The sequence below is a fragment of the Hemiscyllium ocellatum genome, chromosome 43 (assembly GCF_020745735.1).
Source record: "Hemiscyllium ocellatum isolate sHemOce1 chromosome 43, sHemOce1.pat.X.cur, whole genome shotgun sequence".
Taxonomy (NCBI): domain Eukaryota; kingdom Metazoa; phylum Chordata; class Chondrichthyes; order Orectolobiformes; family Hemiscylliidae; genus Hemiscyllium; species Hemiscyllium ocellatum.
In genome coordinates this window covers 30,086,383-30,101,161 of record NC_083443.1, presented here as the reverse complement: position 1 = coordinate 30,101,161, position 14,779 = coordinate 30,086,383, and the positions used below count along the sequence as shown (strand labels likewise).

Below are 14,779 nucleotides of genomic sequence, written 5' to 3'. Positions count from 1 at the left end.
CCAACCCTTTTAAGAGCTTCCCATCCCTAAAACGCTGCATCTCCCATGGCTAACCCACACATCCCTGGACACAACGGGCAATTTAGCTTGGCCAATCCGCCCTAACCTGCACACATTTGGAGTGTGGGAAGAAAGTGGAGCATCTAGAGGGAATGCACACAGTCACAGGGAGAACGTGCAAACTCCACATAGACAGACATCTGAGAGTATAATCAAACCCGGGTCCCTGGCAGCAGTGCTAACCACCGAGTCATGGTGCCACCAATCCAAGTGAAACATTTCCAACTAGCTGGTTCATGGGTACTATCGTGGTGTTTAATTAGTAAAACCTTAATCACGGATAGAATTTTGATCAATTCAGGGGACCACCTCACCTTGAGAAAGGTGCCATTTTGTGAAATTAAGAGAAATGTCAGTCAGCCTCTGTCTCAACTCTCTGCACTTGTCAGCATGGCACACACCCAAATCCTTGACCTCAATGTTGGTACTTGCACTAAAACCCCATCCAGTGGCTCAGTGTTACATCTTGATTGTCAGTCATCCTGCGAAATCATTTAGGACATTTCATTCAGTGAAGAAGAGGCTATGTAAATGCAACTTGTTGTTGTTGCCCGACTCTCTTTCAGTTCAAATCACTGAAAGATGCAATGATACATTTCGCAGACAGTTTGCACACTTATGAAACAGAAGGCGAAGCAGGCAACCTGTGCACAGGATGATCCCACTTGTCAGCCTTGGGACAAATAACTAGGCCATCTTCTTTCAAAGAAAGGTGTGAGACCCTGGAGGTAAAAGTATTGGCCTAGAGAAAATTCCCGCACTTGGGTCAAAGGTCAGGTTACAGGGATCGAGCCGGCTGTGCACATTCCCGGACAGAATCGTTTTCTTCCGAAACCTACCTGGGGTGACCTGGAGCTCCATGGTGCCATACACAGTCAGCTCGATTTTCGGGTGGTGTGTGTTTGGCTGTGATCTGTGCAGTTCATGCACCACACAGCAGTAAACGCCCTCGTCATCTGGAACCAGGTTACTGAGGTTGACCCAGAACACGCCCTGGTGATTGGAGCTCATGTAGACCCCGTGACCCTTGCTCGGATTGTGGTTCTCCCACGTGACCGTGGTGTTACGGATGTGCATCTTCTCCTTGCACAGGGCGTTCTTGCTGCGGCTGTAGTACCAAAGTTTGGCCAAGAAATCATGCCGGTCCTTTAGATGGCCAGAAAGGCTGCACTTAAAGGTGACATTCATCCCCTCGGGGCATGTGTAAACCATGTGATTGCTTGAAACCTTCAGCACTGTGGCCTGAGCTGCAGAGAGAAAAAGGCATGCATCAAATTCTGCCAATTTAATGGTAATCCTGAATCCCACCCCCAAGTCAACATCCTGGGGGTTACAACCAGATGAACTGGACTCACCATTTATATACTGGGGCTACAACAGCAGGTCAGAGGTTAGCAATCTTGTAGCGAGTAACTCACCTCCTGACTCTCCAAAGCCTGTCCACCATCTGCAAGGCACAAGTCAGGGGTGTGTTGGAACACTCCCCACTTGCCTGGGTGGGGGCAGCTCCAACAACACCCAACAAGCTTGACACTATCCAGGATAAAGCAGCCCCCACTCAATTGGCACCACATCCACTCCCTCCACCACGGACACTCAGTAGCAGCAGTGCGTACAATCTACAAGACACACTGCAGAAGTTCACCAAACCTGTTGTGGTTCTGTTCGCCGAGCTGGAAGTTTTTGCTGCAAACGTTTCGTTCCCTGGCTAGGACCACACATGGACCTGGACCCCATATACAAACCACTACAGCTGAAACTGACACCCGGAAGCGGCAAGAACATCCATCAACAGACACATCGACCTGGACCCCACATACAAACTACTACAGCTGAAACTGACACCCGGAAGCGGCAAGAACAAACCACTATAAATACCGGAAGAAACATCAAAGCAGCGCTTCACAGGAGGCTCCAATAGCACTGATGATGTTCCCTAGCCAGGGAACGAAACGTTTGCAGCAAAAACTTCCAGCTCGGCGAACAGAACCACAACAACGGACACCCGAGCTACAAATCTTCAACCAGACTTTATTCACCAAACCTCCGTACACAGCACTTTTCAAACCCATAACCGCTTCCATCTAGAAGGACAAGTGCAGCAGACCCACCCACCACCTGCAAGTTCCCCTCCAAGCCACTTACCATAAATTCAATTCCATTCAAATATATTACCATTCCCTCACTGTCGCTGGGTCAGAATCTGGAATTCCCTCCCTAAAAGCATTGTGAGTCAACCTACAGCACACGGAATGCAGCAGTACAAGGAGATAGTTTACTATCACCTTCTGGAGGGCGTGTAGAGACCAGCAATAAATGCTGACCCAGCCAGCAATGCCCAAATTCCCTGAAAGAATTAGAGGTGCAGCCTGTTTCATTGGGAGTTGTTGTGGTGTGTTTGGGCTCCGGCATATTTTTTTTCCGGCAATTTCCATCTTGATTCAATTTGTGTCAAAATGTTAATACCAGATGTGCTTACCAGGAGTAGGTATGGAAAGTCTTGCATTGATACAGCACCTTTCACAACCTCTGGACAGCCCAAAGCACTTGTTAGCCAATTAAGTACTTTATAAACATGGTCACCAATCTAGTGAAGGGAACTCAGGTATCAATTTGTACATAGCAAGCTCCCATAAACTGCACGGCTGTAATGACATTTATTGAGAGATAATTATTGGTCAGGAGATTGTCGATAGCTCCACTCCTGTGCTTGAAGCAGGCTGGGGGAGCTGTATATCCTTTAAAAGCAGAAGACCAGGCCCTGGTTTGATTTGACTTAACTAAAAGATAGCACCTCTGACAGGGTGGTACAGCCCTCAGTGCTGAGTGGGAAGTGTCAACTGAGGTTATTGTCCCCAGGTCTCCAGGGACTGGCTATTGAACCCAAGACACACTGAGTCAGAGGTCAGAGGCAAAGGTGATGAGAGACCAGTGCACGCTGCGTCACTCCAACTGTTCATTTGCCATCTTAGAGTGATGCCTATGACCGCAGCCTCCAACCAATCTTTGATCACCACGTCCTCACGGCACCCTCCAAGGTTGGGTGGCACGGTGGCTCAGTGGTTAGCACTGCTGCCTCATGGCAGCAGGGATCTAGGTTCGATTCCAGCCTCAGGTGACTGTCTGTGTGGAATTTGCACATTCTCTCTGTGTCTGCGTGGGTTTCTCACAGGCCAAAGAAAGGCAGGTTGGGTGGATTGGCCATGCTAACTTGCCAGTGATGTGTAGGCTGGGTGGGTTAGCCATGGGAAATGCAGGGTTACAGATATAGGATAGGGTGGAATGGTCTTTGGAGGGTTGATGCAGATTCAATGGATTGAACAGCTTCTATCTGTAGAGTTATGATGCTATAGGCAGGTAGGTCTTACAGAATTCTCAGTGAAGTGAGGCTCCCATGTGAAGAGAGAATCAGACTTTAACCTCTAGCCCCATCTCCAAATGTCCTCCCATCTGCAATACCTCACAAATGGGGCTTTGCCTGGTTTTGTTTGAAATATAGAATGGTGATCAGTACACCACCCTTTCCAAATTTCAGCATGTGCCAAAAGCGTTACAGCAAATTCCATTCTTCGCCATTGCTGGGAGGAGGGTAACCTGACAGCTGCACAGCAAGATCCCATGACATAGGCTGAGAGGCAGGTACTGCACGTGATCTTGGAGATAACTCACCTGCTCTTTCTCAGAGTACATCTGACAGGAGAGGCCTAGCAATGAAACTGAGCTCACTTGTCCATGTTTTCATCTTCAAAACACCTGACCTGCTTTAATCAGCCTCTTCCTGGGAAGAGTGACACATTGAGTTTCTTGAGTCCTGATGAGAATAGAAAAATGAAGTCCTTCTGTAGAAAATCCTCCAAGTTGGCATTCACTTGTCTTTGCTTAAACCATAAGATATAGAAGCAGATCAGGCCATTCAGCCCATCACTCGATCACAGCTGATATGTTTCTCAAGCCCATTCACCTGCCCCTTGCTAATCAAGAATATATCTACCTCTGTCTTAAATACATTCAGTGATTTGGCTTCCACAGCCCTCTGTGATAATGACTTCCACAGAGTCACCACCCTCTGGCGAAAAAAAACCCTCCTCATCTCAGTTCTAAATGGTCGTCCCTTCGCTCTGAGGCTGTGCTTCAGTCCTACTCTCTCCTACTGTTGGAAACATCTTCTCCACATTCACTCAATTCAGGTCTCTCTGTTTCAATGAAATCCCCTCGGCACCCTTCTCAACTTCATCGATTACAGACCCAGAATCCTCAACTGTTCCTCATATGACAAGCACTTCAATCCCAGGATCATTCTTATAAACCTCCTCTGGACCTCCTTCGAAGCCAGCACATCATGCCATAGACGCAGAGCCCAAAACTGCTCAATATGCCAAATGCAGTCTGACCAGAGCCTGATACAATCTCAGCAGTACATCTCTGCTCTTGTAGTCTAGCCTTCTCAAAATGAATGCTAACATTGTATTTGCCTTCCTAACTGCCAACTGAACCTGTCTCCAGACCCAAATCCAGAACTAGAAGTCCCAAGACCCTTTGTGCTTCATATTTCCAAAGATTTTCCCCATATAGTAAATTCTATATTATTCCAGTCAAAGTGCTTAGTTCTTTTGCCCATTTAACGAGTCATTTGGTTTTGCTGAATTCACCTTGTTATTTCATTGGGACACAATAGAAGAGGAGAAATTCAAACATTCCAGTTTCTCTGTGAACTACCGATTACCTCATAGAGTCATACAGCATGGAAACAGACCCTTCAGTCCAGCTTGTCCGTGCAAACCCGACATCCCAATCTGACCTAATCCCATTTGCTAGGAATTGGTCCATATCCCTCTAAACTCTTGTTATTCATGTGCCCATCCAGATGTAATGTTGTAATTGTACTATCTTCCACAACTTCCTCTGGCAGATTGTCCCATACATGCACCACCCTCTGCGTGAAAAAGAGTTGTCCCTTAGGTGCCTTTTATATCTTTCCCCTCGCACTTTGAATCTATGCCCGCTAGTTTTCCCACACTAGGGAAAAGACAACTACGATTAACTCTATCGATACCTCCCGTGATTTTATAAACATCTATAAGGTCGCCTCTCGACCTCCTATGTTCCAGTGAAATTCTCCCACACTAGGGAAAAGATCTTGTCTATTTATCCTATCCATGCCCTTCATAATTTTATAAACCTCTATAAGGTCACCCCTCAGCTTCCGATGCTCCAGGGAAAACAGCCCCAGCCTCTCCCTATAGCTCAAACCCTTCAGTCCCACCAGTATGCTTGTAAATCTTTTCTGCACTCTTTCAAGTTTGACCACATCTTTCCTATAGAAGGGCAATTGGAATTGTACACAGTGTTTAATAGTGATCTTAACCACAGCCCTGTACTGCTACAACATGACATCCCAATATTGGGTAGTGCTGTAGGACAGAGGGATTTAAAGGTTCGGGTATATAATTCTTTGAAGTTCATGTCATTTATAGACAGGGTGGTTAACAAGTTTAGCAAGCTTGCCTTCATTGCTGAATCCTTATAGGAGTTGTGAAGTCATGCTGAGGTTGTACAGGACATTGGTGAGGCCTCTTCTAGAGTACTGTGTCCAGTTCTAGTTGCCCTGTTATAGGACGGATGTTATTAAATTGGAGAGGGTTCAGAAGAGATTTATCAGGATGTTGCCGGGTGTGAAAGGTTTGAGTTATAAAGAAAGGCTGGTTAGGCTGGGACTTCTTTCACTGGAGCATAGGAGGTTGAGAGGCGACCTTATAGACATTTATAAAATCATGGGAGGTATTGATAGGGTTAATCGTAGTTGTATTTCCCCTAGGATTTCAGGACTGGGGTGCACATTTTGAAGATGAGAGAAGAGAGATTGAAAAAGGACCCGAGGGGCAATTTTTATTTACACAGAGGATGGTTTGCATGTGGAATAAATTTCCTGAGGATGTGGTGGACGTGGGCGCAATTGCGACATTTAAAAGACATTTAGATAAGTTCATGAATAGCAAGGGTTTGGAGGGATATGGGCCAGGAGCAGGCAGGTGGGACTAGTTTAGTTTGGGATTATGTTCAATATGGATTGGTTGAACTGAATGATTTGTTTTCATATTCTAGAACTCTATGCAACCTGTTCAAGTTCATGTGAAATACACTATTATTGCAATTCAGGCTATATCGCAGCAGACAGGCTGTCAGACCGTCATCTTAAGCGTCTGACTTGCCATGCAAAACAGGTCTGAAACAGCTGAGGCAGAAGCAGAGAGTATTTAATAAGGGTCCGATACTTTCAGCATCGAGTGCAGTTAGCAGTGGGAGCCAGGGGGAAGGAGCTGAGGGGAAAGAGCGTGTCGTAAATAGAATGAAGAAACAGTGTGACATCACAGGAAAACCCATAAGTTCAACTGTCTGCTAAGAAACTGATGATTTGAAACCCTATTTTAAATTGTTTCAGATTAAAGATAAATAGGTGATTAAAAATACTAAAGACCAGTGGGAATTTTTTTAAAGTATTAAAAACGACACAGTGGTTAGCTCTGCGCCTCAGCATCAGGAACCCGGATTCAATCCCACCTTCAGGCAACTGTCTGTGTGGAGTTTGCACATTCTCCCTGTGTCTGCGTTGGTTTCCTCCCACAGTCCAAAGATGCGCGGGTTAGGTAGATTGGTCATGCTAAACTGCCCATAGTGTCCAGGAACATGCAGTTTAGGTGAATTAGCTGTGGGAAATGCAGAGTTACAGGGATAGGATAGGGGGTGGGTCTGGATGGGATGCAAAGATATAGGGAGGATGAAGAAAGAGGTTCTGCTTAGGAAGTATGAGCCGCGAGAGGCTAAGTTAAATGATCAAACAGATGATGGTCTATTTATAACCAGGGCATTGTGCTGCATGAAGTGTATGTGATGTTCAGCCAAGAAACTGTTTGGTATAAATTTCAATTGATTTCAAAAGACCATGACCTGCATTTATTAGCTGTTGGAGGGGGTGGGGGGGTGGGAGAGTCATCTGTAGGTTGGCAGATGCTCGTAAATTCTTGGCTTGTGATCAGGAGAAGGAAATGGCTGCTTTCTTCTTTTGCTTGTTAATACATTTCACACATTGGCTTGGCACTGGTCCGCTGAACATTGTATCCCCATCCCTCGCAAATCTGATGGACTCCAAGCTTTATTGTTATTTGCACAGGGAGTTCCTGAGGACTGGCTCATGGTGGTAATCATTTCATGTGGCCCTTTGTTATCTCAGGATAAAATCAGGGTTGGAAAGAAGCTTTCTGGTGCAGTTAATTATTGGGACCACAGATCAGCAAGCGAATATAAAGTTGGAGTGCATGTAGTAACGATAGAGCACTGGAATAGGCCATTCCCTTCCATGGTCCAGTTAACCCCACTATCCTGCACTTTCTTTGTAGCCCTGTGCAAGCATTATTTTCTTCAAATGTTTTCATAGTATCCCTATAAGGTGGAAGCAGGCTATTCAGCCCATCAAGTCCACACCGACCCTCCAATGGGTATCCCACCCTATCCCTGGAACCCTGCATTTCCCATGGCCAACCGGCCTAGCCTGCACATACTCTGGGCAGTTTAGCATGACCAATCCACCTAACCTACACATTTTGGACTGTGGGAGGAAGCCGGGGCACCTGGAGGAAACATACACAGAGAGAATGTGCAAACTCCTCATTGACAGTTGCCCGAGGGTGGGATTGAATCTGGGTCCCTGACACCGTGAGGCAGCAATGCTAACCACTGAGCCACCATGCTGTCCACTTCTCTTTTGCAATTTAGTATTGAGCCTGGTACCTCCACCTTTTCAGTCAGCACATTGTAGATCACAGCTCAGTGTGTAAGATTAAAAAAAAACAGACATGATAAAATGCATAGCATAGGAAAAGGCCATTCGGCCCAATTGGTCAGTGCTGTCTCTGGCTCTTTTGTCAGTCAGTTATCTTGGATCTGTGATAAGATCTAAAAATGCGGGAGCAGAATCAGGCCATTCAGCCCATCTGCTTTGCCATTCATTGAGATCATGGCCGATCTGTTAAGCCTCAACTCCACTTCCCTGTCTTTTCACCACAACCCTGATCCCGCTACTGATTAAACATGTACCTCAGCCTTGAACATAATTAAAAACACAACCTCCATAGCCTTCTATGGTAGAAACATTTCCACGTCATTACCCTGAGAGAAAAAAATTGCTCTTCATCTCTGCTGGAAATGGGTTACTCCTTACTCAGAGATTAACCCCTCTCCTTCTCCTAGACTCTTCCACAAGGAGAAAATCACCTTTCCCTATCTACCTTGTCAAGTCCCCCAAGAATATTAAATAAAAATCAAAAGAACTGTGGATGCTATAAATCAGAAACAAAAACAGAAATTGCTCAGCATTATTAGGTTGTTGAATCATTCTGACGAAGGGTCACTTCACCCGAAACGTTAACTCTGATTTCCCTCCACAGATGCTGCCAAACCTGCTCAGTTTTTCCAGCAATTTCCGTTTTTGTCCCTAAGAATCCTATATGTTTCAATAAGGTCACCTCATATTCTTCCAATACACAACCTCTCTTATCAGAAAATCCCTCCATGTCCAAAATCAACCTACTGTACCTCCTCTGGGCTATCTCCTGTGCCGGTACATGTATATATCTTCCCTTTAGATAAGGGGCTCAAGACTGTTCACATTTAACAAGTACTTGGATGAACACTCAAAATGTCATTCCAGGTTATGGGTGTGGCAGTGGGAAAGTGGGATTGTTTTAGGTAGCAGTGTGTTTTTGGTATCACAGACTTGATGGGCCGAAAGGACCGCACCTGTACTGTTTCGAATATTTGATTGACATTATTCTCGGTGGGTTCACATTGTTCCAATTACTATTCTGATTAGTGCCCTATTATGTATTTAAGATTAGACTAGATTACATACAGCGAGTCCGCAAGTCCACACCGACCCGCCGAAGCGTAACCCACCCATACCCCTACATTTACCCCCTACCTAACATTACGGACAATTTAGCATGGCCAATTCACCTGACCCGCACATCTTTGGAATGTGGGAGGAAACCGGAGCACCCGGAGGAAACCCACGCAGACACGGGGAGAACGTGCAAACTCCACACAGTCAGTCGCCTGAGTCGGGAATTGAACCCGGGTCTCTGGCGCTGTGAGGCAGCAGTGCTAACCACTGTGCCACCGTACCGCCCATTAAAGAAGCTCAGTCTCGATATTACTTGCAAATTTACCCTCAACATTTATTTTTTTTCCCTCTTTTGTTGCATTTTAAAATTTACCCAATCCTCCGGTTTACCACTAACCTTTGCCACATTTTTGTTTTCTTTCAATTTGATACTATCTTTAACTTCCCTGGTTAACCATGATTGGCTTATGCACTTCCTAGCATCCTTCTTCCTCTCTGCGATATATCTTAGATATGAGACTTTAACCAATTTCTTAAACATGGTCACCCTGTGGCAGGGAGGATATTATTAAGCTGGTGAGGGTTCTGAAAAGATTTATCAGGATGTAGCAGGGATTGGGGGGGGGGGGGTTTGAGTTATAAGGAGAGGCTGGATAGACTGGGACTCTTTTCCTTGAAGCACAGTAGGTTGATGTTTATAAGATCGTGAGGGGCATGGATAGGGTGAATGACAGCTGTCTTTTTCCTGGGGTGGGGGACTTCAAGACTGGGGACATACTTTTAACATGAGTAGAGACAGATTTTAAAAAGACGTCAGGGTAACTTTATTACAGAAAGGTTTGGATGGATATGGGGCAAGCGCAGGCAAGTGGGGCTGGTTTAGTTTGGGATTATGGTCAGCATGGACTGATTGGACCAAAGGCTCTGTTCCTGTGCTGTGTGACTCTATCTGATTAGATTAGATTCCATACGGTGTGGAAACAGGCCCTTCAGCCCAACAAGTCCACACCAACCCTCTGAACAGCAACCCACCCATTCCCTTACATTTACCCATGCCTGATTCACCTAACACTATGGACAATTCACCTGACCTGCACATTAGATTAGATTAGATGACTTACTTACTGTGTAGAAACAGGCCCTTTGGCCCAACAAGTCCACACCGACCCTCCGAAGAGCAACCCTCCCAGACCCATTCCCCTATATTTACCCCCTCACCTAACACTACGGGGAATTTAGCATGGCCAATTCACCTAATCTGCACATCTTTGGACTGTGGGAGGAAACCGGAGCACCCAGAAGAAACCCACGCAGACGCGGGGAGAACGTGCAAACTCCACCCGGACAGTTGCCCAAGTTGGGAATCGAACCCGGGTCTCTGGAACTGTGAGGCAGCAATGCTAACCGCTGGGCCACTGTGCTGCCCCCATGTTGTTCCTCAACCATTTCTGCTGTGAAACCCTTCTCCCAGCCCACTGGGAGATCGGCCCTCATTCCTTTGTGAGCTCTGGTGAATGACCTTGCTAACCCCAGCAATAATTACCACTGTTTGGAGTTGGCTCGTGTCAAGTAAATACAGTTGTCCTGATGATGGTACAGTATTTCCACATTTCATTCCCTCATCAACTACATAGTGTTGATGGAGGGGTGTGCTGTCTGTACCACTCCCCCATCTATCTGATTCATCATTGGCTAACAGCTTGCTCCCATAACCGGTTTCAAAATATATCCCCACCTTCCTTTCATAGGCCCTAGAAGTGGGAACTTACTCATTCCTGGGTTGTGGGTGTTGCTGGCTGCACCAGCATTTCTTTCACATCCCTAATTGGCCCTAGACCTGAGTAGCTTGCTGGGACCATCTGAGAGCTGAAAATGTGTTGCTGGAAAAGCGCAGCAGGTCAGGCAGCATCCAAAGAGCAGGAGAATCGACGTTTCGGGCATGAGCCCTTCCTCAGGACCATCTAAGAGGTCAGTTAAGAGTCAACCACATTGCTGTGGGTCTGGGGTCACATGTGGAGACTGCATACGGGTGGTAGACTTCTTTCTCTAAAGGACATTAGGGAACGAGATGTTTTCTTACACCAATAGTGACGCTTCCAGCTCTTCTCTTGTGTGTGGAGTCTTTTAATAGCGAGGGGTCTGCTGCCTTGCCCCTAGCGCACAGTGCTGGCTGAGCTGTCCTGCTCTTACCACCTGCTGTAGGATTTGTAGATCGGCCACACCCAATGCACCTTCCTTGGTCCAGGATGGAATCTTTGCACCTGAGAGGATGGACCCTGAGCAACGTGCTTCCTGATTTTCTTTCCAGCTGTGTGGAACTCCCAGCTTTGTGTGCAGCAGTAAGTTCCACCTATGAAACTCAGTGCATCGGCACACGAGACCAGTTTAGAGGTGAGCTCAACTCTGAGGCAGGAAGGAGCTTTGGAGCTGGAATGGTGGTGGACCAGAAGCCCTCTGACTTCCAACTCCGTCTGAATTGTGTTCTGGACAGGACGGTGGCCCCAGGGACCCATGTTCAATTCCACCTTTGGGCGACTGTCAGTGTGGAGTTTGCACGTTCTCCCGGTGTCTGCGTGGGTTTCCTCCGGGTGCTCCGGTTTCCTCCCACAGTCCGAAGATGTGCAGGTCAGGTGGATTGGCCATGGCTGAAAATGTGTTGCTGGAAAAGCGCAGCAGGTCAGACAGGTCAAGGCATGGCTTGGCCATGGGAAATGAAGGGCTCCAGGGAAAGAGTGAGTCTGGTTGGGATGCTGTTTGTAGGGTTGCTGTGGACTGGATGGACTGAATGGCCTGCTTTCACACTGTCAGGATTCTGTGATTCTACCCTAGTGTCAGTTAAGACCCAAAAAATATCAATTTGCAGCCACTTAAGCATCTGTTTCCCAACTGGGTTACCAACACCTCAGGCCCAGGCAGGGTTCTTGTTGTATTGTCCCTGCCTTTGGGCCATGGGGTTTGAGTTAAATATGCACCTATGCCAGAGGTATATGGTAACCTGAATGGACCAATTATGAGGTTTCCCTTCCTTTATCGCCAGGCTGTCTGTATTCGTGAGCTCGCTCATTAATCTTCAGCAGCTAGTTCACAAATGACAATTAATTTTTAAGATTCCCATGGACACTGCATTAGATCCACAACTAAACAGAACAGTGAAAGGAACCTGTTTGTCCTCCCACTCAGTAAATGCTCAATGTGTCCTGCCCGTCTCACACTTGGGAGCTAACGGGAGAAGTAAAATAAACAAAGAATGGTGTCGTATGTAACTTAATCCCAGAGTCACAGTTTCTGCAAGCTGTTTATCTCAGCTTGTGAAGTAAAGGGCCGGTCTGAATTGCTACATCCAATACATTTCTGCTGCCAATATTTTATTAAATTCACATTTTCAGACCTTGCTGCAAGACACCAGGGTTGGGGGAGAGAGAGAGAGTGTAATGCAGTATTGCACAACAGTGCAATTGATTAGATTAGATTCCCTACAGTGTGGAAACAGGCCATTCGGCCCAACAAGTCCACACCGACCCTCTGAAGAGTAACCCACCCAGACCCATTCTCCTACATTTACCCCTAACTAATAACCTACACTATGGGCAATTCAGTCCAGCCAACCCACCCAAACCTGCACATCATTTGGCTATGGGAGGAAACTGGAGCACCCGAACAAACCCACGCAGACATGGGGACAATATGCAAACTCTACACAGACAGTGACCTGAGGCAGGAATCGAACCCGGGCCCCTGGCGCTGTGAGACAGCAGCGCTAACCACTGAGTCACCATGCCGGCACAATTATTAGGGCATTTTGGAGCAGATGCTGGCATCTACACCATTCAAGTCTGGAATGCAAAGCCTCGGTTAATTGAGGAATTCAAGAGGGGAATTGGATGGTTATTTGGATAGAAATGGGGAGCAGGAATATGGGGAAAAGACAGGAGACTGGCATTAGGTAATGGGAGTGTTGCAGGAATGATGGGCTGAATGGCCACTTTTTGCTCCATAACAGTTCCGTGATTCTGCACAGCTGACAATGCCACTGGGGGAATAATCCAGAGGCCTGTGCTCTCAGTCATGGGTTCAGATCCCACTGTAGCAGCTTGTGAGCTTCCATCGATGAACAGAAATCTGGAATTTAAAGCTGGTTTCAGTCATGGAGACTGTCACTGACGGTAGAAAGCCCAGCTGGTTTGCTAATCTCCTTGAAGGAAATCTGCCCTACCTGGCCGACATGTGAATCTTAACTGCCCTGCCAAATGGTCTCTCGAGCCACTCAGTTCAAGGGCGATTAGGGGCAGGCATCAAATGCTGGCCTTTCCAGCAATGCCCACCTCCCACAGATGAATGTTTGAAAAATTATTCTCCCCATGAGAGTGGTCACAGTGAAGTCCCCACGGCGGTATTCTCCCAAGTGTGGCATTCCTTCTTTAACCATCGCCACTGAAAAGGTGTCCATCGGTGTGATCGTGCCTCGTTTGTCCAAACAAAATTGCAGCCACTGGACTTGGGGGCTTTCCTGGAATGTGAAGTGTGTGGAAAATTCCTGAGGACACAGAGAAATGTAATCTAACCTGAAGATCTTTTCATTCGCTCTGTGATCCCTGAGAAACAGTCATCTCAATTCACCATACTTAAACTTGAGTAAAGTTCCACATCACCTTCACAAAGCTGCGCCTCCAATTCAGTCCTCCCGAGTGGCATTGCTGGCATCTCTTATGAATTGGTCCCTTTGATTTTTTTTTCCCCACCCTCTAACATAGTATGAACAAATCCCTGAAAACAGCAGAGAGAGGAGTGAAGAGACCATTGATCCACATCAATTGATCTGTGTGCCTCATCCCATTTCCCTAAATCATGGGAAATAAGAGCAGGTTTCAGCCATTTGGTCCATTGAGCCCATTCCACCATTCAACATGATCATGGATGATCCTCTCTGTCAGTGGATGATGCTCTCTGTCAGTGGATGATGCTCTCTGTCAGTGCCAATCTGCTCCCCCACCCCATCCCCTGCCTCTTGACACCTTCAGCTTCTAGAACTCGATCTACTTCTTTCTCAAATATGTTCAGTCACTTCTCCTCCGTAAACTTCTGTGGTAGAGAATGTCACAGGTTCACTCTGAGTGAAGGATTTTCTCCTCATCCCAGTCTGAAAAGGCCGGCCTTGTACCTGGAGACTGTGATCATTTGTTCTGTTGCTCCCCACCCCCGGCCTGGGAAAAGATCATCCCTCCCTCCAGTGTGTCCAGCCCTGTCAGACCGTTTCAATGAGATTCCCCTCTTGTTCTTCTAAACTGAAGTGAATACACACTCAGATGACCTGATCTCTCCCCATAAGCCAAATGTACCATGCCAGGGATCACTTACACATCCTCAACAATGAGTATATCCTGTCTTAGGTACAGAGACCAAAATCACACACAGTACTCCAGAGTGGTTTCAGCAAGTCCCTATACAATTATAATAAAGTATCTTGCTCCTGTACTCAGTCCCTCTTGCAACGGAGCCTAAAATGCCTTTTGTCTTCCCAACAGTTTACTTCACCTGCATGCTTGCTTTCAGTACAAAGATACCCATACCTCTTTGTACATCAATGTTTCCCAGTCTATCACCATTTAAACAATACTCAGCCATTCTATTTATCCTACCAAAATGGACAACTTCACACCTATCCACATTACACTGCATCTGCCAAGGACTTGACCACTCACTCAACCTAATTAAATTTTTCTGAAGCCTATTCACATCCACGTCATCCCTCACAATCCTATCATCGTGTTTTGTCATGAACAAACTTGTAAATATTGCATTTGATTTTTTCAACGAAATAGTTGA

The 14,779-nt window shown here is 46.4% G+C and overlaps 2 protein-coding genes across 2 annotated transcripts in view; one reads left to right on the top strand and one right to left on the bottom strand.

Annotated features, from left to right (window-relative positions):
* Positions 1–14,779, top strand: part of cdh23 (cadherin-related 23) — a 674,096-nt gene that overhangs the window by 521,665 nt on the left and 137,652 nt on the right. The window lies entirely within an intron of this gene.
* The window catches only part of vsir (V-set immunoregulatory receptor), a 59,714-nt gene that overhangs the window by 19,507 nt on the left and 25,428 nt on the right, over positions 1–14,779 (bottom strand). The window contains exon 2 of the mRNA XM_060854312.1: positions 900–1,307. Within this exon, the coding sequence (XP_060710295.1) occupies positions 900–1,307 (408 nt within the window). The remainder of the gene's footprint in view (positions 1–899; positions 1,308–14,779) is intronic.